Source organism: Canis aureus, chromosome 15 (assembly GCF_053574225.1).
Source record: "Canis aureus isolate CA01 chromosome 15, VMU_Caureus_v.1.0, whole genome shotgun sequence".
Lineage (NCBI taxonomy): Eukaryota > Metazoa > Chordata > Mammalia > Carnivora > Canidae > Canis > Canis aureus.
In genome coordinates, this window is record NC_135625.1 from 21,131,388 (window position 1) to 21,157,385 (window position 25,998).

Below are 25,998 nucleotides of genomic sequence, written 5' to 3' on the forward strand. Positions count from 1 at the left end.
TGCAGTGAGAAGTCATTGGATACCACTGATTTGGGTGAGCTGTCAGATGATCCACAAAAAACTGATTAGTGTACTCTGTCAAAGCTAATTGTGGTAGGTTGTTGAAATAACACAACCAATGAAGTATACCTCCCTCTATTTAAGCCCATTCTAGACCCCTCCCTGTTTAATTACCCCTTGGGCCACATGATTTGCCTTAGCCAGTGGGACATTAGCGAATGTAATGCAAGCAAAAGCGTAGAAAGAACTTGCACATGGCATCCCTGAGACTGTCATGTGAAGAAGGCCAAGCTGACCTTTTGAAGTGAGTACACAGGGAGCAGAGACAAGCCATCTCAACAGAGACTCCATAGATCAAACAGCCCCAGCCTATGCATCAGGAGACCATAGTTTCATTAGTGACCCCAGGCAAGAAGAGCAAAATTGCCCAACTGACCCACAAAATCATAAGCAAATAAAATGGTTATGACTTGGTGGTAGCTTGTTATGCAACAATAGGTAATTGACACATCATATTTCCAGTATGTCTTCTTTTGGATAATAACCTTTTGGCTAATACTTCACTGGTTTTTTTGTTGTTGTTGATTTTTAAGATTTTATTTATTTATTTGAGAGAGAGAGCACAAGTAGGGTGGAAGGGCAGAGGCAGAGGGAGAAGCAGACGCCCCACTGAGCAGAGATCCCAATGAGGTTGGATCCCAGGACCCCGAGATCATGACCCCAGCGGAAGGGAGAGGCTCAACGGACTGGGCCATCCAGGCACCCCAATACTTAAGTTTTAAAAGAAAAACTAACTGGAATTTAAATAAAAACTTGAAACAAGCAAAAATATCTGTCAGATAAAAAATCAAATTGCAAGGCTCATTGTATATAAATCATTCTTCATGAAACAACAATTACAGAAAAGAGAATTAAAAATAATAAAAATCAAGAAAATAAATATCCAACAAATATTTTACCTCACGTTGTATTTTTTTTGTTGTTGAAATAATGACACAGATGATTTCCTCTAGAAAAGCAGTATAGTCATAGTAATTTGAAAATACATTTTAATGCTTACTTTTCTTCACCATGCTCCCTGGGAAGCAGGACATAACTCATTTTATTGGACAACAACAGTGCTGTTAAACTGTTGAAATTCCTCAGGATTGCTACGCAAAGAGAGTTCTGAGACTTTCCTTTTGCTTCCCCCAGTATCCTTTACTTCTGTTTCTCTCATCTACTCACTTCTTACCTTTCTTCTTTCTATTCCTGACTGGCCCTATCACCCAGCCTTTTTAAATCATTAATCTCTTTAGAATTCCTTCATTTCCGTTTACAATTCTTTTCATCTATTAGAGATACAGCTGCTGCTTTATTGGTGTTGGTAGTAATTACTAGTATTTAGCATATTAGCATCCTTTCAGTGAACAGTATCTGTATATTAATGATAGGATCATGATAGAACAGGAAAATACGTCCTCTGAAAACTATTCGGACCACTGTCCCTTGCGTAGGTGATAACTAATCTGTACTGATAACAACAATACAGGGACTTGGAGCCCCAGTGATGGTGGCAGCTGTGGACACGCGCTGGCACTAGGCCGGCTCTTGGGGCCTTTCCCTAACTAGCAACCGCAGGCTTCATTACACTTCCACGTCGGTCGGATTCCTTCCCCGAGGCGTCTGGCTGGGGGAAAAAGGAAGGTTATTGCGGGGAAACTGTAGGAAAAGTGAGGATCGGGAAGGGTTTGCCTATTGTACCTAAACAGCAGGTGACAGCAAAGCTGAAATTTGGGGAGCCCTAAGCGCGGGAGGCGGTGGCTCGTCGGCGTAGAGCCGAGGGCGAGGATTAAGGGATCACCTGAGCCGGAGAATTACAAACGCTTGACACCTGCGGCAAAATTTTCCACCAGGGACGGCCCCCCGGGGGCGGGGGGGCGGAGCGCAGGACCGAGCAGCGTCCCGGCGATTGGTGGCGCCCCCTCCCCGTGGGTCCCCGCCCCCGCGGGTGGGCGCCTCCCGCCTGCCACTCAGCGGGCCGCCCCCGCCCCGCCCGCCCCGCCCCCGCCCGCCGCGCACCCCGGCCGCCCCCGCCCCGCCCCGCCCCGCCCGGGGCTTCCGCGGCTTAAGTCACCGCAGGGTCCGGCCACCTGGGCGCGCCGGGCCGGCCGGCTGCGGGGCGGGCGCCGGGTGGCGGCGCTCGGGGCTCGCTCGGAGGAGCTCGGCGGCGTCTGTTGGAGCCGTTCCTCGGGGGCCGCCGGCGAGGGCATGAGCGCCGGCTGCCCGTGCCTCCGGGGCGGCGGCGGCGGCGGCGGCGGCGGGAGCGGCGAGGGGAGGAGGCGCCGCGCGGAGGCCGCCGTCCAGGGCAGCGCCGGGGGGCAGCAGGGCGGGAGATGTGCGTGTCCTTAGCGGCGCAGCGAGCAGCATGCACCCCGATGCCACCGACAGCAGCGGCGCCGGCCTCCACCGCGCGCCGGCCGCGGCCACTGGCGGCCGCTCCGCCCCGGGCGCCCCGGGCCAGCGGCGGCCGGACCCCCGGGAGGACGCGGCGGCGGCGGCGGGGGCCCCCGGCGGCGGGGGCTGGCGAGTGCCGGGGGCCGTGGCCGCCCTCGCCGCCGTGTGCCTCTCCTGCCTGGGGCCCGGCTGCTGGCTGGCGGCGGGAGGCGCGGGGCCGTGCACCGTCCTGCTCGGGCTCAGCCTGCACCTGGGCTGCGCCGCGGCCGCCTTCCTCCTGGGGACCCTGTTCTCTCTGCTCTGCCGCAGCCGGCGAGCCCCGCCGCCCGACTTCGTCGCCGCCTGGAGTCGGCTGGCCGCCCGCCGCGGGCCGGGGGTGAGTACGGGGCTCCCCGCCGCCTCGCACGCCCGGGGCCTCGGCCCGCCCCGCTTCCGGGGCCCGCCGCCAGCTCTCGGAGCCCGGCTGGCGGCGGCGTGGCCCGTCCTCTCCGCCGCGGCTGCCCGGGAGGAAGGGGCTGCGGTCGGCCGGCCCGGCGGGTGGCTGCGAGCGGTCCCCGGGCGCCCCCGGGGGGGAGGGGGAGGGGAGGGGGGCGGCGGGCGGGCTCCGGGCTCCTCCGGGCTCCTCCGGGCTTGCGAGGTGCTCGCCGAGATGCACGCTTGGGGGGGGGGGGGCCTGTGTGGTTGCTCCCCGGGCGCCCCGGGGGGAGGTGGGGTGGCGGGCGGGCTCCTCCGGGCTTGCGAGGTGCTCGCCGAGATGCACGTTTCGGGGGGCTGTGTGCTTGCTCCCCGGGCACCCCGGGCACCCCCTTGATGGCTGAATAATCCTTGCAGATCGTGGATGTTGCTCCGCAGTCGGCGAGGGGAGCGCTCCCTGCACGCACGCGCTGCGCCCTGTATCGGTCATTGTATTTCTAACCGTTCTCTGGGGGAGGTAACTTCGTGACCTTTTACCTTTTACATGACCTTTTACAGACCTTTACGGGCGGAAACTTGCCCGGAGAGGCTCACTTGGCTGGGCTCGGCCCGCCAGCACCTCTTCCTTCCCCCACGCTGGGTTCGCTGCTTCACCGCACCGTCCTGCCCATCCACCGCGTGGATCAGTAACGCAGCCTCAGCTGGTTTCTGTGGTTTAGGAAAGGGATGTCAGAAATCACTTCGGTTTGCAACAGAAGGAAAAAGGAACCCTGCCTGGGGGTGTGGGACAGCAGGGAGGTGGTTAGGGCAGGTAGGAAATGAGAGTATTGTAAATGAGCTCCTCGCTTCCTTAATGCCAAACCGCTACTTGCTCGACCCCCCAGCTTCCTCTCGCGGCCCTCTAAGCGAAACTTGAGTCTTTTGTAGCTCGTGAGCTTGTTTTGTTCGGAGCATGTTATGCTGAGGCTGAGATTAGTTTCTGCCAGTAATTTATTTAACACGAGTTTACTAAGGGAATGATGATTTATATTTATAAGCCGGTAGGATACAGGGTAATAATGTCTCTGCACAAGCTAGTGAAGAAATAACATCCTCCACGAACCAGTGACAGATGGATATACACCGTTGTCACAGGCAATGGGGAAATAAAGTTAAGATTTATTTAAGGAGTACCTCGCTAGGAATGGATTCTTGGCAGAGTCTGCTTTCAACCAAAAGCTGGGTACTAGCTGCTGGGACCCACAGCTCGTGGACGATGGCACTGCTGTTGGCAGGCAAGACGAGCTGCTTTGAAGGGTAGTACTTTAGGGACAGTTACAGAGCTTGCCCCACTGCCTGTGAGAAATAGCCTCCCCAAGGCAGGAACACATGTCCCTTCCTCTTCTGAGACTGCTGCCCGAGTTTAACACCCTGCTGATCAAGAGTTATCTGACCACAGCAGGAGCAAATGTCTCAAGATCTACAGAGAGCTCAGATCAGCAATGAGTAGCTTTGCCCAGACTGAACACTCTGGGTAAGTCCACACAAATTACTAGTATTTAAAGTTTGTCCATTACATCATACTTATTTTTGCATATATTCAGATGGATAAGCTACTCAAGAGCAGAACAGTTCTGCAGATCTCATCTTGACTTGGCCTCTCAAATTCCCCCTCCGATCAAAACACTTAATTCAAAAACATGTGGATTTGAAATCATAGCCAATACACAGCATAATTTGGCACTCACTGCTTGATTGCATGATATTGTCATTAAACCAAAATTGCCTAATAAGCACTTTAGGGTAAGGGGATTGGCAGTGGTTCGATTTCATAAAAATATTTTGTTAGAGGGACCATTGCCCCCTGGGTTTTGTATTTGCTTATGATATGATCTGCTTACTCTTTTGTAAAAATCATCACACTCTTCACCAAAATTACCCTGTCTTGAGTTTGTCGCTTCTGAATGCAGCCCTGACCTGAGATAATGGCTGGAGGGTTGTAGGTAAGAGAGTCAGTCATCCTCACTCTGTAAATTAAGATTTCAGTATATTAAGGAATAGGACCTTCTGTTGTCCTAGGTAGTCTCAAAAATTAGTAATGTTCATTTCTTTTAAAAAGCCTTTATGTGACAGTCCGTTTTATTTCATATCTAGTTTAGCAAGAGTTGGTGGACAGGTGTATTTTTCCTCTTGATTTTTCTTTACAATATAGAAAATACAGACCCTGATTTTACTAGCTGGTTTATTGATTTATAAATGATGTTCCAATTCTTTTTTTTTTTTTTTTTTAAGATTCTATTTATGAGAGACAGAGAAAGAGAGGCAGAGACATAGGCAGAGGGAGAAGCAGGCTCCCTGCAGGGAGCCTGATGCAGGACTTAATCCCAGGACCCTGGGATCACAACCTGAGCCAAATGTAGCACTCAAGCACTGAGCCACCCAGGCATCACTGATATTCCAATTCTTTAGAGTATTGTTAAAAATTACAATTCAGTCAGTATGTGTTTATCAAGTGTTTTATATGAACAAGGTATTATTCTGGAAGCTGGGGTTGAATCAGTGAGACATACAAGAGCCGTACTCTCTGGAGATTATATTCTTATGGGAGATCAGGCCATAAACAAATGAGATATTTTAGATAGTGATAAGTGCTTATGAAACAAAAAATAAGAGTTAAATGATTAAGAGTGCCTAGTAATGGGAGTAGGAGGTTTAGATGAGGTCAGGGTCAAACGCTGAATATTATATTTTGCCTCTGAAGGCCTAGAAGCCTCATGTAGATCACCACCCTATTTCCTGGAAAATACATTTCTCCTATCCACTCCTCCCAGCTTCATTTATACCTCTAGGCAGATAGAACTTGGATTAGCATCCAGAAAGATGGTGCCAGAAGTAGCATATGTAATCCTTCAAATATTCCACTGGAAGATTTCAGGATATAGAAGTGAAGTATAATCTTGAGGAAAGTAGATTATTGGTAGTTTTTTGGAACTTGGGTTCTTATAATAGTCTTAAATGAGAAAATAACATTACGAAAATGTAGTTTCTAAGCTCTATATTATAATTGAGATGCATATTTTTCACACAAAATTTTTTTGACAGTACTGGTGTTATTTACTTAAGCTTTTAGTTGTGCTGCATTGTTTGTTTATTTTACCTTTTCCCCTGCTTGTGCTGTGTTTCTAATTTGTACTTAAGGTGTTTTTTTTTTTTTAATGTTCTATTCTTTATGAATGGAAGCATAAGCGTGTGGTATAGTATAAAATATGTCAGTTCTGTGGGGGTAGGAGCTGGACCACACAGGTCACCTAACATATGTGGAGGGGGAGGCTGTTTAGTAGTGAACCAAATGGTGCCTCTTGAGATACGGTTACTACTTCACTACAGAAATTTTGATTCACGAAGAAAAGAATCCTCATTGGTTCTTAACACATTTTGGATTCTTCTAGTGTCAACTAGACCAGTCAGATGCTGGGATCTATCCTTGTAACTGTCCATCCTTCCTCTTTTTGTTTTTTTTCTTGGTATCCTTCCATAGAGAAAAAAAAATGTATATACTGTTAAAAGTAAACAACCTCAAAGAAGCCTACACTAAAAGTGAAAAGGGGTTTTTGCATCTAGGAGTGTTTAAAATGCGTCTGCATGCATCACAGTGTCTTATTGGCTGTAAATTCCATGTGATTAGGATCCATGATTGACACTTTTTGTTATGCCATGTACCTAGCAGAAGCTCAAGGAGTGTTTGCAGATGATGATAAAGAAGGTTGTTCTCTCATGCTTTTCCTCTCTTATTAATCCAGTATTAGTATTTATTGGGCATCTCTTATGTACAGGGATTTTTATTTGGGTGGGAATTACTATTTTTTTAAGATGTTTTTATTTATTTGAGAGAGAGGGAGAGAGCACATGAGCTCAGTCAGGTGAGGGCCTGGGGGAGAGGCAGAGGAAGAAGCAGACTGCCCCCTGAGCAGGGAGCCCAATATGGGACTTGATCCTGGGATCATGACTTGAGCTGAAGGGAGACACTTAACTGATGGAGCCACCCAGGTGCCCTGGGTGGGATTACTAATGATGAAAGTAGTAAAATTAATTTTCAACTCAAATAGAAATAATATCCAGTGGTACTAATATAAGTGGAAAGCTTTTCTGTAAGGTCGGGGAAGTCTTAACAATTGATATTTGAGTCCCACTTCAGAAAAACTTGGACTTTGTTACAGGCCAGCAGATTGGAGCTGTGATGCTCTGGGGCTGCCCTGCCCCTGGAGTAAGAGTTGTTAGTCTAGCTTTGCTGAGCAGGCTGTCATAGTAGTACAGTCTCGTGCCAGGCCAGTTAACTTACTTGGCCCAAGAGCCTCAGATTCACTGGCCATGCTTACTTGACACATCATCTAACCAAGGCAACAGAAAGAGAAATATGGCAAAAATGAATCAATAGTTTAGAAAACATATTTTCATTATTAGACCAGCAATACAAAGTACATCTTCATGTAATGGAAAAAAGGAAAATAATTTTCACATTTTGATGGTAGGAAGGTAAGAAAATAGTTTTCTTTGGCTGTCAGTTACTCACCTAGTCTATGGATTGATTTTTCTCTTTTACGTTGTAACTTATTAGATGTTTCTTGACTTATGGTCCATAAATTCATAAATCATGATGATCAGAAGTCTGATACAAGAAAGGCTACAAAAGTGAAGTGTTTAGTAGCATATGGGAAACCATAGTCCACTGCTCTATGAAGGATACATTAACGAAAGACTTTTCAAAGTTCAAGCAGATAGGAAAGTTCAAGTGGTTTATCAAATCCAATAAGCATTTACTGAATATCTGCTACATATCTGCTATTATGATCTTACTAGACCACTTTTTGCCTAGTTAGTTGCTGGGTGCCTGTGCCCAGCACATAGTCGGCTCTCACTAGATCAACTTTGCCTGAGTAAATGGATTATTGTTTGAGACATGAGACAAGAACAAACTTAAGTCTCCTGCTGACATCTTTTTTTTTTTTTTAAGATTTTATTTATTCATGAGAGAGACAGAGAGAAGCAGAGACACAGGCAGAGGGAGAAACAGGTTCCATGTTTTGGAGCCTGAGGTGGGACTCGATCCAGGGACTTCAGGATCACACCCTGGACCAAAGGCAGGCACTAAACCGCTGAGCCACCCAGGCATCCCTCCTGCTGACATCTTTAATTGAAATTTTAACCACAGCATCCTAGAGAAGGGTCAGAGCCTTGCAGTAGGTGTCACCAAGAGCTTGGGAAATCGTTCTCTGGAAATGCAGGGCAATGTTCTTAGTGTTGGGGAGGATTCAAAGATGAACAAGAATCTCCCTGTCCGTGCCCTCTCAGGCTGAGTAGATGGGAATGATAGAGAAGACTGGATGGGAGGCCAGATGTTTATAGAGACAGTAAAATATTCACACAGCCATCCATGGTGCCAGTTGGCTTGGGTAGGACTTCTAGAATTCCTAAATGAGTTCTTTTATGAATACAAAAGTTCTTTGAGTAAAACAAACTTAATTTAGTTACTTGAGGGGGGAAAAAGAAAGAAACAGGGATTAGGGAGACTATGTACAACCTCTTTGTGACTTTCCTTTATTACGCTAATGTGATAAACTAATCCTCAATAATTTGATAATGGTCAATAGCATAATATACTTATTGTCTTCAGAATATTTTTTTGCATTTTAACTAGGATTTAAGTCATGGTGGCTAGTGGGGAAAAAAACATTCTTGAGGAAGATGGCTTTTTGAGAACCCCTTAAATCACAAGATCCTCCCTAGGTCCCTTTGTGGTCTAAAGGTTGTTTTCCTTTAAATTCACACTATTCATAATTTTTAAATATAATTTTTAAATATAATTTTTATGCAGATTATAAGTTCATATGTTTTTTCAAAAGCATATAAAGGAGTATACAGTGAAATTCTCTTCCCTATAGGTAGTTATCATTGATAGTTTATTTTTCCAGATATGTTATACAAGCAAATACAAATATGTATTCAAAGGGAGAAGTTTTTGATACTTGTAATTTCTTGATATAAAAACAAAGATTACACATAAAGGACAGTTATTTTTTATGTCTTCATTATGCAAGACATAATTCCTTAAGCTTAAGAAACACAAGAAATTATGTATGAATGACTTTAAAGTACTAAGATACATGGTTATACCTGGAATATAAAAAAAAATGCTCATCAAAAACAGGACATGTATGCTAAGAAATACAGAAAGTGTGATTTGAATTTAGCAGAACTGTCTAAAGGAAGCAATATTTATTTTCATAATTTGTACAAAAAATAAGCCAAGCAAACTGCTGACAGAGCACACATACCATTTAGGATTGGAGTTGTCACTGAGTATATGAGATGAATCACAGGAGCTAGGATTGGAAGGTAGTTTGGGCTGCATCGTGAACGTCTTCAGTAGAGAGAATAGAATTGGATTTTAGTGTGTAGGCTTGGCAGCTACTGACTAAGGAGGAGAAATACCAAGTTAAGTGTAGTGATAAAAAGTGAGAGTTAATGAAGCTGTGTGAATAGAGACAAGAGACAATCAATTCAGGAGTGAGATTTTTCCCTGATGTTTAAATGTCATTAGTTATCATTACAGATAGGTTTAAGAATCTTTTCTGGAGAGTGTTCCAACATTCTCTTTAAATAATAAATTCAGCCCCAAAACAAAGGGTCCTCCTGTTCACAAAATGAAGAGCACAGTTTCCAAGCTTGAATATTTGTTCTATTTGAGCCCAAATTTTGGTCATTTCCCAGGAGGTTTATTTCTCTCTTAAATTGCAAGCTGTTTTGTTTTTGATGTCACCTTTGTAATTGAATGATACCTCTTTGGAATTATCTTAGGTTTCATTTCCCAACCTTATTTTGGGGGTGGGGAGTACCCACAAGTTCCTGAAAATGTGAGTTCTTGTAGTCAGAATTGTACTAAAAAGGTGACTCAGCAAGTTTGGTGTGGAAGCCTTAGGCTTTAGAAAATGAATATTGCCTGTGGAAGGCTTTAAGTATTAAAATGATAGCATACAAACTAGTGGTTTTTTTTTTTTTTTTTAAAGATTTATTTATTCATGAGAGACAGACAGGCAGAGATACAGGCAGAGGGAGAAGCAGGCTCCTCACAGGGAGCCTGAGGCGGGACTCGATCCTGGATCCCGGGATCATGACCGGAGCCACAGGCAGGCACCCAACCGCTGAGCCACCCAGGCATCCCCAACTTGTGGTTTAAAAAAAAAAAAATTGTACCTTTGCTTTCAGAAGAAAAAAATTGCAAACTTTGGAACTTAACGTTTTAGTTTTCCAAACCAGGGTTGGGTAGGTGGGTGGGAATGATAGGAGTGATGATCGTCAGCCCTTCTGAAAGGTGCTCCTGGATACCCTGAGCCCAGGACCAGGGCCTGTGTCCAGTTACTCATTTCTACATCTGTGTTAGTCCTGGGGTGTGTGCTTATATAGTTTCTCCATACACAGTGGAGCTTTCCAGAAAGCCCAGTGGGTTTGGTTGTATTTTGATGGGTTTCCCAGCTCAGGTCCTGCTTTGGGAGAATGCACTTAGGTGTGTTAGAAAGTGTGCTTGCTCTGTCCCTGGGGCTGACCTGTGCTGGTCTGCCACTGCAGGCACTGGCCAGTCCTGGTGCATTTGTCACCCAGCCTGCCGTTTCCATTGTCTGAATAGCCACGAGCCGGATGTGAAGAAAAATTTCTATTATAATTCCAGATAAAATGTTCCTGGGGCCGAGGAGGAAAAAGAATGAATTGTGCATTTTTAGGATAAGAAACATGCACTTGTTTGGGCCCCTAGGATCTCTTGAATAAGCTTTCAGTTTCAGTGTAGACTACTCTTGGAAAAGTAGGTGCGTTTTTACAAATACTTATTTCTAAAGTAAGCTGCGTTTCTGTGGTTTCAACCATGTGTTTGTGTGAGTGACTTTACATTGATGATAGTACCTAAAATTTTATAGGCATTTGCTCCTGTCTGCTTGTGCAGAACCGTGGTCTGCAGTGACCCTCACCGCCCCTCCCCAGTATTTCTGAGTCTGTAGGCAGTGTCTTCTGTATTTGTGAATAAGCTCATTTTACGTTCTTCCATTCCTGGTGCCTGCAAAGCATTTGAGAGTGGCTCTTCTGCCATTGCCGCTGGCAGCGTGTGAAAAGGCACCTTTCTTGTTGGCCTACTAGTGTCTCAGTCCCCCCTGAAGCTGCATATCCAGGTGTATTTAGTCCTTTTTTCTTTTTTTCTTTTTTTTTTTTCCTGAGCTAAAACTACATTATGTACTTTATAGCATCTGAGGATGTAGGCCTGTTTCTTTCCGATATGCCTTTAAAATTTTTTTCACCTTCCTAGAAGCTGGGGAGTTTATGCCCTGTTTGCATTTCTTGTGAAGATAGCCCCTTCCCCTTTGTCCACCTGACCAGGAGCAGCCCTGGAGTCCAGCTAGAGCTTTCTCTATCTCCACCCTGGAACCCATACAAACAAGCCATCTCCCAAAAGACCTCTTTGCCCTGTGCACATTAGCTCTTACAAATACCTGAGGGCTGCACGCAGCCTTTGCCAATTTGTTAGATGTGAAATTAACATCTTAACTATTCCAGAAATTTCATTGTGTTTTTTTTTTTTTTTTCTGAGGCAGTTAATCTTTTTCCTTCTGATTTTTCCCCCCCATTTCACTAAACCTTTCTGAGATTACAATCTGTAGATAAACTCAGGAAGTTGCTTTGTTTTCCAGATTTGAATTATGGTTGTTCTTGAAGTCTCTTTTTTATTTTCTCACTCTTAGTCTTATCCTTGAACCCCCTGTAATAACCATCTTTAGACTCAGGATTAGAGATCTATTCCTCCTTTTGGGCCTCAGTCTTATTTATTCAACTGCTTGACTTGACATTTCTACTTGGCATTTGCAGTGGTGCCTGAAATTCAACTAGTCCAAGTGTCCCCATCCCTCTTCCGTTGTCTTTTATGTCCATGACTAGCACCTCCTAAAGTCCAATCCCACAGCCAGAAGCCTTCGAGTTCCCTGGACATCTCCTTCTCCTCACTCTTCATATGCCATCTATCATCAAGTCCTGCTTTCTTACCTCTTGAGTATCTTCAACCCATCCACTTCTTTCCACCTCTCCTGCTTTGTCCCACCTGCCATCATGTCCCACTTAGATGACCGCAATAGCCTCGAAACTGGTCTGTCTCCTTGTTGGCATTTTAAAATGCAAATGTAATCCAGTCTATCTTCAGCAACATGTTTGATTGAAATCCACCAGTAGCTTCCTGTTCTTCCCAGCTCTTCTAGCCTCATCTGTCTTCACTACCTTCATCCTCACGTTCCATCCTTAGTCCTCAAATGGTTGTGCTCCCTCTATCACTGGCGACTTTGTATACTGCTTCTTCTGCCTGGAGCAGCCCACTACTACCTTACCTGGTTAAACTTTCTTCCCCCAGACCTCAGCCATCACTTCTGCAGAGATGGTCTCTCTATCTCCTGTGTATATTCTTGTGGCACCACATACCTTTTCTTTGTTGTACCTACCACAATTGCGATTTTATACTCACTCAGATGATTCCTTATCTTTCTTGATTTCCATAAAGGCAGAAACTCCCTTGTATCTTTAACATTTAGCATAATTTAATAGGTAAGCAGTAAATCTTTCTTGACTGAGTCACTGAGACTTAACAGAGCATTGGCAATAAGATAATGGTTTTGGAACAAGTCATCTGAATTTGAATCATGGCTCTGCCCTAATAACTGTAACTATGGGCAACCAGCTTAAGATTTCTAGACCCCATTCTTTTTATCTGAGAAATGGAGATAATAAATAATTTCAAGGGTTTGTTGTTTGTTACAGTATTTTACAAATACTAGAATTTGTATTTTTTAACTGATTTTTATTTTTAAGATTTTATTCATGAGAGACACCCACAGAGAGAGAGGGGCAGAGACACAAGCAGAGGGAGAAGCAGGCTCCATGCAGGGAGCCTGACGTGGGACTCGATCCTGGATCTCCAGGATCATGCTCTGGGCCAAAGGCGGTGCTAAACTGCTGGGCCACCGGGGCTGCCCTAGAATTTGTATTTTCAAGGTGCCTTGAATATAGGAAGTGTTAAATAGTAGACTTTACACAATTACTTTTGAAAAGAACTTTTTATTATAAAAAGTGCAGATCCCAAAAGTCATGCAAAATAAATGTATAGTTGGATGAATGATCATAAAGAGAATATCCCTTGTAACCTCCAAAAACTCCAAAAGCCCCTCTGTATCTCCATCTCCTGTCATCCCATTTTCTTGCACAGAAGTAACTGTCTTGACTTTATAGGGATCATTTCCTTACATGTCATTATAGTTTTATCTCAAATGTATATCAGTGAACATTATAGTTTTTTCTTGCTCATTTAAAAAAATTAGTTTCCCCTCTATCCTTTTCTTTCATTTACAATTTATCTGTGAAGAACCTGGTGCATCTGTCCTATGGTATGTGTATGATTGTGGTATTTGCTGATTGTGTATGAATAACGCAGGGTAGCATGTTCCTCTCCTTTGTATGTCCTGCAAATTGACAGCTGGATCCAGAGGCTTGATCAAACTTGTGTTGGATCCCTATGGCAGACTAGGTGGCAGGGTGACCTTTCATCAGGAGACACATAACATGTCTTTCTTTTTGTTATATTAGTAGCTGTTGATGCCTGATAGCTAGATCCACTAATTTGTAGGGGGTGACAAAATGGTAATGTTTTAATTCTGTCATGGAGTCTGTCTGCAGTTGAAGCTACCGAAACCTGTTCTACTTCTGAGCATGGAGGAGCAATTTGCCTGGGTGGATATCCAGGTTCGAGGGAAGGGTGGTGATCATGTGGCCTAGATTTATGCAATCCACCAGCCCATTTCCAAATCCCTGGTGACCTATTATCAGAAATATGTGGATGAGGCTTCCAAGAAAATCATTTTCATTTTCATTTCATCCTTTAGTTTTCATTTATTGGTTTGAACACTTTTTTAGAAGAAACCTGTTTCCCTCATCTATTTGGTTACACAGTAGTACATCCACAAAGAAAAGCAAGGCAAATGCTAGATATTTCCCCCCTATTATTAGTTTCTGAAATAATGAGTTGATTCCCCATCATCCTCTGAAGGTCATCAATTAGTTTTGTGTTTTGAAAAAAAAATTACACTTTCAGATTTGAACATAAAAGGTAGGTTTCAATCAGTTGTAATTAATCTTTTTTGAAGCTTATATAACTCCATCTTTGGCTAGTGGGAGCTTTTTGAAATTGGTTCCTGAGACCTTTCAATAGGACCCTACCTTTTGATATGACCCTAATTAGTTTTTGAGAGTTTTCTTACTATCTGGTATAAAGGGGTATTTCAGGTTCATCTTGAGCATTTTTTGCTCACACCTAGAATTAGTCATTTCTCCAAAAAAAGCCCTGATTTCTTTTAGAGGGGAATGGTATTTCAAGAACCCATTCTGGCTCAGCTCTGAGCAGCACAGCCAGACCCAGATCTAGCTGTTGAGACTTCATTTATTTGTTTATAGGGTTACCAATGGACCTGATTTGCTTAGAACTATCTTGATTTTAGCACTGAAAGTTCTGTGCCCTAGGAGAAAAAAATGAAGCCAAAAAACTAATTCTAGGAGTTAGGGAGGCTCATTGCTATTGATTTCATCGTTTCTTGGCTTTTTCTATGGAAAGATCTTGAAAAATATGTGCGGTTTGTCTTTTGCAGGGAATTCACCCCGTTGTTAGATTTATATATTCTGTATGTCTTGTTAAAGGCAGATAATACTTATTTTGAACAGTGCTTTGTAATTTTTGCTATTTGCTTATCATAGCCTATATTGGCATTGTTCATGGGTTCAGGGAAATAGTTTCTATGGTCTCCATTTAATTCATTGCACTCCAATCCATGGTTGTGAATACATTTATTGCACGTACTTTATGCAGGTGGATGTATGTATTGCCACATTTAATTTTTATACCTATAATGTAAGGTAGGACTGTTAATCTCATTTTGCAAATGGGAAAACAGGTTTAGGGTAGCTGACTAATGTATTCAGGCTATGTAGCAAGTGGAGAAACTGAGTTAAACCCAGGTCTCTCTTACTCTGGAGTCTATACACTTAACCACTTTATTGCCCTTTTAATTATTAAGGATTTGTGTCACCTAACTCAGATTTAAAAAAAAAAACTTAATTCTTTGGGATGGTTCTAGCATCTGTTTAAGAATAAGTGTCATTTTAGAGGTCTCAAGATGAATAGGATGAAGTCCCAAATCCCCCTTCTATGCTCATGACGATCATTACTAATCAAGTAAGACCCTTTTTTTTTTTCTGTTGGATCTGGATAAGGTCTCAGAATACCTTTTAATATAGTATTCCAGACAACCACTAAATATTTACTAGAGTTGGCACATAATGTGAAACCCATCTGCCATTCTGATTGAGAGCTTCTTAGAAGGGGAGTGACTCCTTTGGATTCCCATAGCACATTTCTGTGTCTATTACTGTCATCACTGTACTATATCATAACGGTCAGTCATACAGTCTTCTCATCTGCTCTGGTAAAAGCCAGTTCTCTAAACTATGATCCATAAATACTTAACTCTGGGAAATGCTTTTAGGTACATTGCAAAAACAAGAGGCAGAATGAGAGGCTTTTTTTGGTTACATAAATTTGAAAACCTAAGTTCTCGAAGCTCTATGACTTGCATTATTGTGTTAACCTTCTCAGAAATCCTATCGTAAAGGAATCTGTTAAACTGTTCTTAATCCTGTGTTTTCTACACATGATGGATCCCTCTATCCCCCTCTTGTTTTTTTTTTTTTAAACAATAAAGAGATATATTAAGAAATAATATATAATCTAGAGGCAGGGCAGGCCCCTTATGGGGACTGGCAAGCCTCCAGCACCATTTCTTTGTATTTTTCTGCCCTCCTTTGAGGCATAAACTCTAAGACTAGTGGCCAGATGACTCTTACAGGCTCATGTCCACAGCCATACAAGATGATATCCAGAGGAAGAAAGTCCCTTTTTAGAACAAAGAAAAAATTATTAGAAATGAATCTGGCAATGTTCCTTCACTTCTTGTTGGCTGGATTTGGGCAGGTATTCATTCCTAATGAATTGTTGGCAAGGGGGACAGGATTTCTGTGCATGACCTGAGTGGATCCTTTAGGAAGGAAAGAAGTAATAGAGTCAAAACAATGAGCACTTTACCTTGCCTCACAGGTCTTCATGACTAGGGCTACCCTCTCTATGTAGCCTTTCTTCCACTCATTCTTTAAAGACATCTGCTCCTGAATTTACCTTTGTGTGGTGTATGTGTGAGCACCCACATGCCCCTGGGAAGGCCACTGCCCCTATTTCTACATGTTCACTTCTGCTTTTGTTAAAGGTCCACCTTAATTGCCCTTCTGTCAAGTCAGCTTTCCCTGCCCTTTGGCTCTACCCAGTAAACATTTATTGCAAGAAGGAGAGGGAAAAGTCTAGGTTAATTCCAGGGTCTGGCATGGGAGGATGAATGGCTTCAAGGGGCTGGTTGTACAGGTTTGGAGTAGTGGAGAGTAATGCGATTTTGCCATGTAGATCTTGAGAGGCCCATAGATACGTTGAGTCTGCGGTTGGGTATGAAGGCCTGCAATTCCAGGGAGAGGCCAGGATGAAGCAAGTAGTTTTAGCTACAAGGCTGGTCAAGGTAGCCTGTTTTGGTTGAAACAAGGGAGCCAAAGTGTGGGCGGTAGAGCTGATTACTGAGATGTGAGAGGAAATATTCTGGGACAGTAAGCAGAAGAGAAAAGCCCAAAGAAGCAGAGAATCAATGGCAAAAAGCATCAGGTGTAACAGAGAAATCCAGAAGGAAGACCAAGAGGTGTCCACTGGCTTTGGCAACTGTGAGAGGTCTTTGGAGATTTATGTCATTGACGTTTGGGGGAGCAAAGGTGGATGGGGCAGAAATGATATTCTTGTGGGTGAAGAGTGAGCAGGAAGTGAGAAAGGAGAGACAGTATGTGAACAGTGCTCTCTATAAGCTTGGTTGGGTAGGAAAGGAGAAGGCAGCATTTATAGGATAGTGTGTGTTTGTGTTTGGGGAACTTGTTGTTGAGTGGAGAGATGTAAACACTTTTCAGGTTAAAGGGGAATCTGGAAAAGTAGAGACGAAGGGCCTAAAAGTCTCAGAGCTAGAGGAGGATGGATAGGATGATGTCCAGGCAGACCAGGACCAGAGGACAGGTGATGGGTAAGAGGGTGACACATGGAGAGGGTAATTTTAAGGGAGGTGGTAAAGGTTTGGGTGGGGAAAAAAAACCTATTGGAGAAAATAACAGCAAAAACATGTGTTGAGCCCTTACTGTTGTACCAGGCCCAATACTATGTACATTCTCATTCAGCCCTCACAGTGACCCCATGAGATAGTTACTGTCATGGCCATGTTATGGATCAGGAAACCGTTTTTAAAGAGATTAGATGACTTGCCGAAGGTGTCGGGTTGTGAACCAGGGATCCAGGCTTTTTTCTGTTACTGGAGCCAGCCTCTCAATTTTATGCTGTACTGACACACAGGGGAGAGGAAGCCTAGCAAAAATAAGTGGGCATATTGTTTTAGAATTAAGGGCAAGATGTGGGTTGGAGGCCAGGAGAATGTGGTGACATCCATTGGCATGGTTGTGATATTTTTTGTAGGAGGACCACTCAGCTCCTGCGGTGGAGCCAAGGAGCCAGGCGGCAGGACAGGCCAGGGTACGGGATTCCTTGGTGAGAGTTCCTCCCGTGTCAGCTAAGCCAACGAAGGAACTGGGGTCAGGAGGCAGCTTAGAGAAAGGGGAAGAGTTGGAGAGATTGTAAGTGTCCAAAGGGTCATGCCAGAACCTTCCGTGTGGCCACAAGGGAGGGGGAGTGGAGAGGAGGGTCTTGGAGCTGAGAAGCCAAGGTACCATCATGGATGTGATGTGCCTGGATGTTTCACTTTGTTCATCTTCCTGTTTCTTGTGACTGAAGGAATTGCCTTCAGAAGCTCTCTGAAATGTTGTCTAAGAAGAAACATTATACGTTATGAAGTCAGAGACAACGGGGGAGCCTAAGGGTGGGGAGAGGGAATTGCTGTCTCTTGATTGTTTTTCCCCCAAGTCCAGCTTTGGCAATACCAGTGTCCTTGATGGCATTTGCTTGGAGCTATATTTTGGCGATTTTACCAATTACATGCAATAGAAGTTAGGTATTAATAGAATTGTTGTTTGTTTTTTTTTTTTTTTTTTTAGAGGAATATATTTTAGCCAAGTTAAATTTCCAAGAATGGTTTCATTCAGTGCCTCTACTCCGTGTAGGCCATTCTAGGAATACAAATAATTTTTGAGGGATCCCTGGGTGGCGCAGTGGTTTAGCGCCTGCCTTTGGCCCAGGGCGCGATCCTGGAGACCTGGGATCGAATCCCACGTCGGGCTCCTGGTGCATGGAGCCTGCTTCTCCCTCTGCCTATGTCTCTGCCTCTCTCTCTCTCTCTCTGTGTGTGTGATTATCATAAATAAATAAAAATTTAAAAAAAAACAAATAATTTTTGATTCAAGCAGTGCATTTAAAACTACCTCTTGGGGATCCCTGGGTGGCTCAGTGGTTTAGCACCTGCCTTCGGCTCTGATCCTGGAGTCCCAGAATCAAGTCCAATGTCAGGCTTCTGCATGGAGCCTGCTTCTCCCTCTGTCTGTGTCTCTGCCTCTCTCTCTCTCATGAATAAACATACAAAACCCAAAAAACAATTTCTTATTAATTTAACTGATTTTTCTTGTCTCAAAGTGATTAATGGTTTGTTAATATTGTGGAAGAAATTCTTTGGAGAAAGAATTCTTTAATGAGAATGCAAATGAAATATTATAATATTTAAATTAACTGAGCAAAATTGAAGGTAGGAGTAAATCTTTTGTGATTCTGCCCCCCAATTAATGGAAAGTCATTGCTAAACTCTTACATTAAAATCATTTGAATAGTAAAACATGTCTCAGTTTTTTTTCAGGGGTCATAACTTCTGTTCTCATGATCATTTAGCCTTTCTCAAAGTGTGGTTGAAGGGTCCATAAGTAATTTAGGATTTTTTGTTAAAAATATTGTACTTATTTCAAGGACACACACTTTCTGAATTAAGAATCTTAGGGGATGGGATCTAGAAATCTGCATTTGAGCAAATTCCCCAAATGAAAACTGAGTTGGTATGTTTTTAAGCAATGGATAGTGGCTTCTGGGTGTCACCAGGAGCAAAGGAAACTCAGAGCTACATCTGGTATTCATATATGTTGGTGTAGCCACATGCACTGGCATGTCCCTCTTCTGAGAGATGGAATGGCTGCTGCACAAAGGCCTATCTTTAATACTATGTTTCCTTTCAGAAGAAGTTTTATTCTCTGAATTTCAACATTTTAGACAGAAATGGAAGAAATAATTTGTATGATGTAGATCTAGGCTGTGTGTTATCTTGGCTACTCAACATGGAGCTTAGCCTTTTGCTTTAAGGCAACTTTGGAAATAGAGCTCCTACTGAATCAAATTACCAGTGTGGTATTTTTCTAACTAGGTATGTACTAAATATTTAATCATCGGTTTTTATTTAAAAGCTAGCCAACAAGTTAATAATGGTATTATGGCATTTCAGGGCAGTAATGGAATATTTTAAAAAAACTGATTGCTTTCATTACTAAAGGTCTCTGTGAAAAAAGCAATTCTATGTGACTCATGTATTTGTTGAGTTACATGAAAGCCTTGAAGCAGAGATAACCACTCTGGCTCCTTTGTCATTTGTACTAAAAGAGAGCTCTGATGAGATGAAAGTAATTTCTTGTAATATACTTCAATATGTATGAACTTCAAAATTCTTATGAAATCTTGTAGGTTGATTGTATGTTCAGTAACTTTTCTTCCATGACCTGGGCTAGAGAGCAAAATGTAGAGAAGATAGATACCAGCCTAGGAAAAATATTAGAATTAGAATATTAGAATTCCTCAGCACAGCCTTCCTCTTTAAAAACAGTTTCCTGATCTATAAAACGGGGATACCAGTAACTATATCATGGGGTTACTGTGAAGCCTGATGAGGATATACCTAGTATAGGGCCCAGAGAACAACAGTAAGGGCCCAATAAGTGTTTTTGCTGTTATTTTCTCTAATAGTTTTTCCCTCCATACGTTTTGCCATTTCTCTTATTTGATTATGAACTTGGACCAAGAATAGATTAAGGCCCATGAGCCCAGAGAATGTAATTTTTTTTTACATGTGTCTCTGCAGTACTCAACTAAGTGGCAGCAGACACATAGAATCCTCAGTAAATGTTAGATGATTGAGTGAATGGCTGGAAATGTGATTCATATCATGGAACCCGGTGATTTCCCTCATGAACTCTAAATTACAATGGAAGCCAGCGATAAAATGGTTACAGAAATTTTATTACACGAACCTTTTCAGGAATGCACAAAACTAATGTCAGTTTTCAATTACCTTTCCTAAGCCAATTTGCTTTTCCTCATTCTCCTTCCAGCCCTAGTATCTGTTCTACACTTGCCATTTTAGGCAAACTGCTGTGTGTGTGTACTTTCAAGTGCATGTTAGGATTTCAGTTTCCAAATCTGTATCTGATTTGAAATATGCTTACATTTCTCTTAAAATCAAGTGAAGTGTGTTTTCTAAGGATCTTCAGATTTGAGTCCTTGACATTAGAAATGAAACACATTTTTCTTCCCATTAGTCTAATTCTTCCAACTGAGTGGAAAAACAATCCTAAGTATATTAACCTACCTCATAATCTACCTCTGTTGACCAGTTAATAGAGAAATACTAATTTCTTTCCTGGAAAGCAGATTATTAACCAAGAAATCTGGTTGGGATAGTAGATGTGAAAGCATCAAAAGTAGTAATACTAAAAAAAAAAAAAGTAATACTAATGATGTGTACTAGAACTCATAATTATTTTTGGGAGAAGGAAATTAACATAGTAAAAATATTGGACCGTGACTCTTAGAACCATAATAACCTGTATTTGTAAACTGCTTGATGATTGTTAAAGCACTTTCACATGCATTATCCTTCTTGAAATACAGACTAGTCCTTTATTTTATTTTTTTTTTTTAAAGTTTTTTTTTTTTTTTTAAATTTTTATTTATTTATGATAGTCACAGAGAGAGAGAGAGAGAGAGAGAGAGGCAGAGACACAGGCAGAGGGAGAAGCAGGCTCCATGCACCGGGAGCCCGACGTGGGATTCGATCCCGGGTCTCCAGGATCGCGCCCTGGGCCAAAGGCAGGCGCTAAACCGCTGCGCCACCCAGGGATCCCCCAGACTAGTCCTTTAATAGAAGTAGAGCAGAAATTATTTAAATTGAAGTGAATCTCAGGTGGATATGTTCACTATAACTCAGCAAGAAAATGGCAAAGAACCAACTACGGCCTCCATTTTCTGGATCTTAATTTAGTGCTCTTGCCACTATAATGTAATGTCATATACTTTTGCCATAGTAGTAATAGGGGGATTGTGGCTCAGCATACAACACACTTGAATTTCATATTTTTTCAGGGAAAAGACCTGATTTTGTACACCTTCGTTGGATCTAGTCTCAGTTCTATCCTAACTGAAGATCTTTGATTATAGAAATATAGACAGAACCCCTATTCCTACATTTGATGCATGCATGCAGGATTGGCCTTTGGCCTGACACCATAATATTTTGACAAATGAAGTAATAAGCTACAGAAGCTACTGGTAGTCTAATCTACCATTCATCTCTTGCCAAGTTCATTTTAGGTAAAATCATGATAGAAATTTATATTTCTGGAGGCCAAGTTGGCTTTACTGCCTAAGTATTCCTCAGGCTGGAGAAGTCCCTGACCTGCTCCTGTCTGGGTGTCTGTTACTCATTTCCCTGTCTGGAAGTGCCCTGCAGCATTGGGCTTTCAAGGTACATTGTTTAGGGTTGGCTGAAGAGGCTGGAAGGGGATATTTCCAGTTTGCGTTGCATACTTTGTGCTTCAGAACATCCCCTACACCCTCCCACTGTGCCTTGTTGTTTGTTCAGTGATAAAAGGCTCTCCCTGAAGCACAAAATCAGTGTCCAAATCCAATTATATATTTAGTAGACACTTAGTATTTTTTTTAGAATGTTTTTTGTGGTACTAAGATCAATAGCGTAGAAATGAAAATATTTTTTTCATGTAAAATAGGAAGAAAATGGGGACAAAGTAAATAAGTAAATAAGAATAGTTATATTGTAGTATGTCATTGAAAACAATATATTCCAAATCTTTTTTCATCAAAGATGCTAATAATATAATGAGTAGGAAAAGCTAGTTGCAGAGCTGTGTGAATACTATGATCCTAATTTCTTTTAAAAAGTATGAGTGAGGGGATCCCTGGGTGGCGCAGCAGTTTGGCGCCTGCCTTTGGCCCAGGGCGCGATCCTGGAGACCCGGGATCGAATCCCATGTCAGGCTCCCGGTGCATGGAGCCTGCTTCTCCCTCTGCCTGTGTCTCTGCCTCTCTCTCTCTCTCTCTCTCTCTCTCTGTGTGACTATCATAAAAAAAAAAAAAGTATGAGAGTATGAGTGAAAAAAGTACCAATAATCATGTGTAATTATTATTGTGTTACCAGGCACTGTTGTGCTTCATGTGTGTATTAACTCATTTAATGCTCTCGTCAACCCAAAAAGTACTCTTGTTATCTTTTTTTTTAGAGATGAAGAAATTGAGGTACAGAAAAGTAAGTTGCCCAAAGTTACATACGAAGTTTGGGAGTCACCACTAAGTGAAAAGACACCAGAACATCATTAATGATTATCTCTGGATTAATGGTGTTATAGGTCGACTTAATTCTTTATATCTCCAATGCATGTCTCTGCTCTTTATATTATTGGAAATAGCACTTAAAAAAGAAATGAAAGTATGTTTGGGATCTAGAAAAACAGTGAGAACATTTGTAGGTTTGAATTTCAAGGATGCTTTCTTTCTCCCTTATATCTGAAATAGAGATTATACTTTATTAAGAGGGGGAAAAGACACAAATACCACCACTTTCTATCAGTACACTCTCCCTGAATGATAACCTAGGAGTATATGTGTTTAACAATTTTCTTTTATCAATAAAGAAAATGAGACTTTTTTAGTTAATAATTAAACACAACAAAGCCCAATCCAGGAAACTGGCTTCTGATCAGACCCGGTTTTGTTTGAATACTCAAATCCTTCACTGGTAATAGAGAGTGTAAAGGCACATACGCAGTAGAACATCTCCAGGAGATGTACACTTTCCTCTCTGGCAAATAGAGCCTCAAAGGCAAAAATATTTCAAGAACAATATATTTTATTATGTTGTATATTATTTTCTGGTTACTTAACTTTTCAGCCCTTCTTTCTTGCTTTCGTTTCTGCTCTATCTTTCCCTTCAAAAAACAACCAACTTCTCCCTCTGCCTGTGTCTCTGCTTCTCTCTCTCTCTCTCTCTCTGTGACTATCATAAATAAAATAAAAATTAAAAAAAAAAAAAACAAAAAACAACCAACCAGCCATGCAACCAACCCACTGATTAGCTTCAATTTGTTGAAAGTTGGTAACATTTTTAGTTTTATTAGTGATAATAGCTCTACTTTGGCTCCTAGGTGCCAGGTACTCTGCTAAGTGCTTTGTGTGAGCCAGTGATTACAGAGCAGAGGCCCATGGTCCGCATGTGGCTCATGGTTTGGTCAAAACAGTGTAAGCCCACAGTGTTTGGAATAAGATTGAATTACTTGGAGATAAGATCAGAAAATTTTGATTTCCGGTTTTTTTGTTGAAAAGAATTGGAATACGTCACAGCACAGCACTGGTAACCCCCTTAATTATATTCCTTACCAGGCTCCTGTTGTCTCTTTTCATTATGGACCTCTGATATTAGTTATGTAATCTTCTGAGGTATTGAAAGCCCACTTAGGGACACCTGGGTGGCTCTTTGGTTGAGTGTCTGCCTTTGGCTCAGGTCATGATCCAGGGGTCCTGGGATAGAGTCCTGCAAAGGGCTCCCCATGGAGAGCCTGCTTCTCCCTCTGCCTGTGTCTCTGCCTCTCTCTCTCTATCTCTGTGTCTCTCATGAATAAATAAATAAAATCTTTAAAAAAAAAAAAAAGTCTGCTTAAGCTAGAGAGAGAAGTGGCTGGGTCAAAGATCTACCATTAGTAAAAAGCACTATTGGATGGACATCATCATCGCTGTTAGGCACGAATTTTATTGTTCATGCCATGATCTTTTGTCAGCATCTTAGCCAAATGAGATAGATTTTTAAGTTTTTTAGTCCCTTATCTTCTGAGGAAGGCTCTGTCTGGTACCTGCATTTCTTTGGAAATTTGGAGAAATTTCTGCCTCTTGAGGCTGAGGCAGAAAATGATTGGCTTGAAAGGAGCCATGGTTTTGAGAATAACATAGTTTGAGAGTGAGAATATCAGTTATGGGATCCCAGTGGTTGTCAGATGCTGAGAGTACTTGGGAAGTCTCAGCCATGTTACTGTTCCATGTGGTTAATGGTATGGTAATGAGCAGGGGTCTGTGTTTGTTCTCCTAAGATAAGTCACTATTTCAGGACTTTTAGAAGTAAGAAATTCTACCCATTACTCTTTCAACTCTGTGCAACTGTTTTTCTTTTTAAAATAGACCAAAATACATTAATTTTTCCCCCCACTGTATAAACATATACTAAAGAACAAGGAGGGTGGCCCTTGTTTATTTGAGCAGCCCAGGTAGTGGGCGTGAAAGCATTTCCCAGTCATGGGCTGGCAAGGCCTGGCCTCATTTGTGCTCCCACGGGAAGCAACACAGTAAGCAATGTTGTGCTTATAAACAACAGACAGTGAGGTACACGTCTTGGCTGGATTCCAGGTGGTTTCTGGTTGTTTAGTTGCTAATGATGTCAGAGTACCTAGGTCTCTCCACATGCATGCATCCTCTCTGGATGTTGCTTCCTCAGGAGAGGGTGTGTCTTGTAGCTCTGACACAAAGACAATTTGAGTGTATTTTGGCTATAGACCAAAAGCTGATATTCAGAAGTGAACAAAAAGCCAATATGTACTCAACAAAGGGTTTATTGATATAGTATCTGCTCCTTGATGCTTGAAGATTTAGTTACATATACTAGATAAAAGCTTTCTGGTTTTTCCCTGTCTTTGGAAAACATTTTCAAAATGAGCAATTATGTTGGGACCTCATTTTTCTCTCCATAGAACTCACCAAGTGATTAAAAATTATCTCCAGTTGGTTTTAAACTAAAAATAAGGTATATTTTTTCCTTTTTTTTTTTTTTTTTTTTTTTAACATGACGGGGATACTGGTTAACCAAAAGCTTTTATGAGTTGGTAGTGTCATAGGGATATGGAAAACTTTAATGAGAATCGAGTGGTCAGACTACATTCAAAGTCCTAATTTCTGGATTTAAAATCTTACTGAAGATTTCTAGTACTTACCCTTTGTTACAGTGGGAAATGCATAGATGTTTTAAATATTCTTTTTCCTAATATTGGCATTTTAGGCAAGTGGCTGTTAGAAAGAGGTAGGCTTTCCTTGAGGAAGGAGGCCTGTGCCAGAGCAGATAGGGCAAGTTAGGATTTGCCTTAATAAGTCTTTTGGGGAACGTCTCTGCCATGTGGAGTTTGTTTTTTCGGACCTATAAATAGAAAGGAAACGAAGACAATTTTGGCTCAACTGTCCTCTGAGCCACAGGAATTTATTCAAATTTTGTGTTTGTTGCAGCTAGCTAGCTAGCTTTCTCTCTTCCCCTTCCCTTTCTGTCTTTTATTTGCTTCCTTTCTTTTTTCCACCTTGGGATAAGGATGAGTAAATTCCATCTTTGTGATCTAAAAGAGAGTATATGTGATGGTGTGACTCACTTGTGTAGTAATATAAAGATGAGATTCTGGCTCCATAAATATTAAATACTTAAGGAATTTTCATGCACGGTTCCCCAGTTATTTTGATTCCATGATGGATTTTTTGTTTTGTTTTTAAATCTTCTTGTTCCTCTTACTTAGAGATTCTCCATCAGGCTGCAGGATGGCATAGGGATGAAGAAATTTTTTCTTTCCAGTAAGGGGCAGTGACCCCTGGAGGATGGGGTGTGGGGAAATCCAGAATCCCAGATTGGAAAAAATAGATTGAAAAAATAATAGAGCTTTTACCTAAAGAGTCAA

The 25,998-nt window shown here is 42.1% G+C and overlaps 1 protein-coding gene across 6 annotated transcripts in view; it reads left to right on the forward strand.

Annotated features, from left to right (window-relative positions):
* SNX25 (sorting nexin 25) overlaps nucleotides 1–25,998 on the forward strand; it is a 142,796-nt gene that overhangs the window by 5,076 nt on the left and 111,722 nt on the right. For 3 of the 6 annotated variants that reach the window (XR_013352685.1, XR_013352686.1, XM_077848717.1), the window contains exon 1: nucleotides 2,393–2,812. The exons of 1 other annotated variant lie outside the window; for it this stretch is intronic. Coding sequence is in view for 3 of the 5 variants with exons in the window: in XM_077848717.1 (XP_077704843.1) it covers nucleotides 2,408–2,812 (405 nt within the window). In the remaining 2 variants the exon portion in view is untranslated. 2 more of the 6 variants (XM_077848720.1, XM_077848718.1) reach the window with 2 other exon arrangements.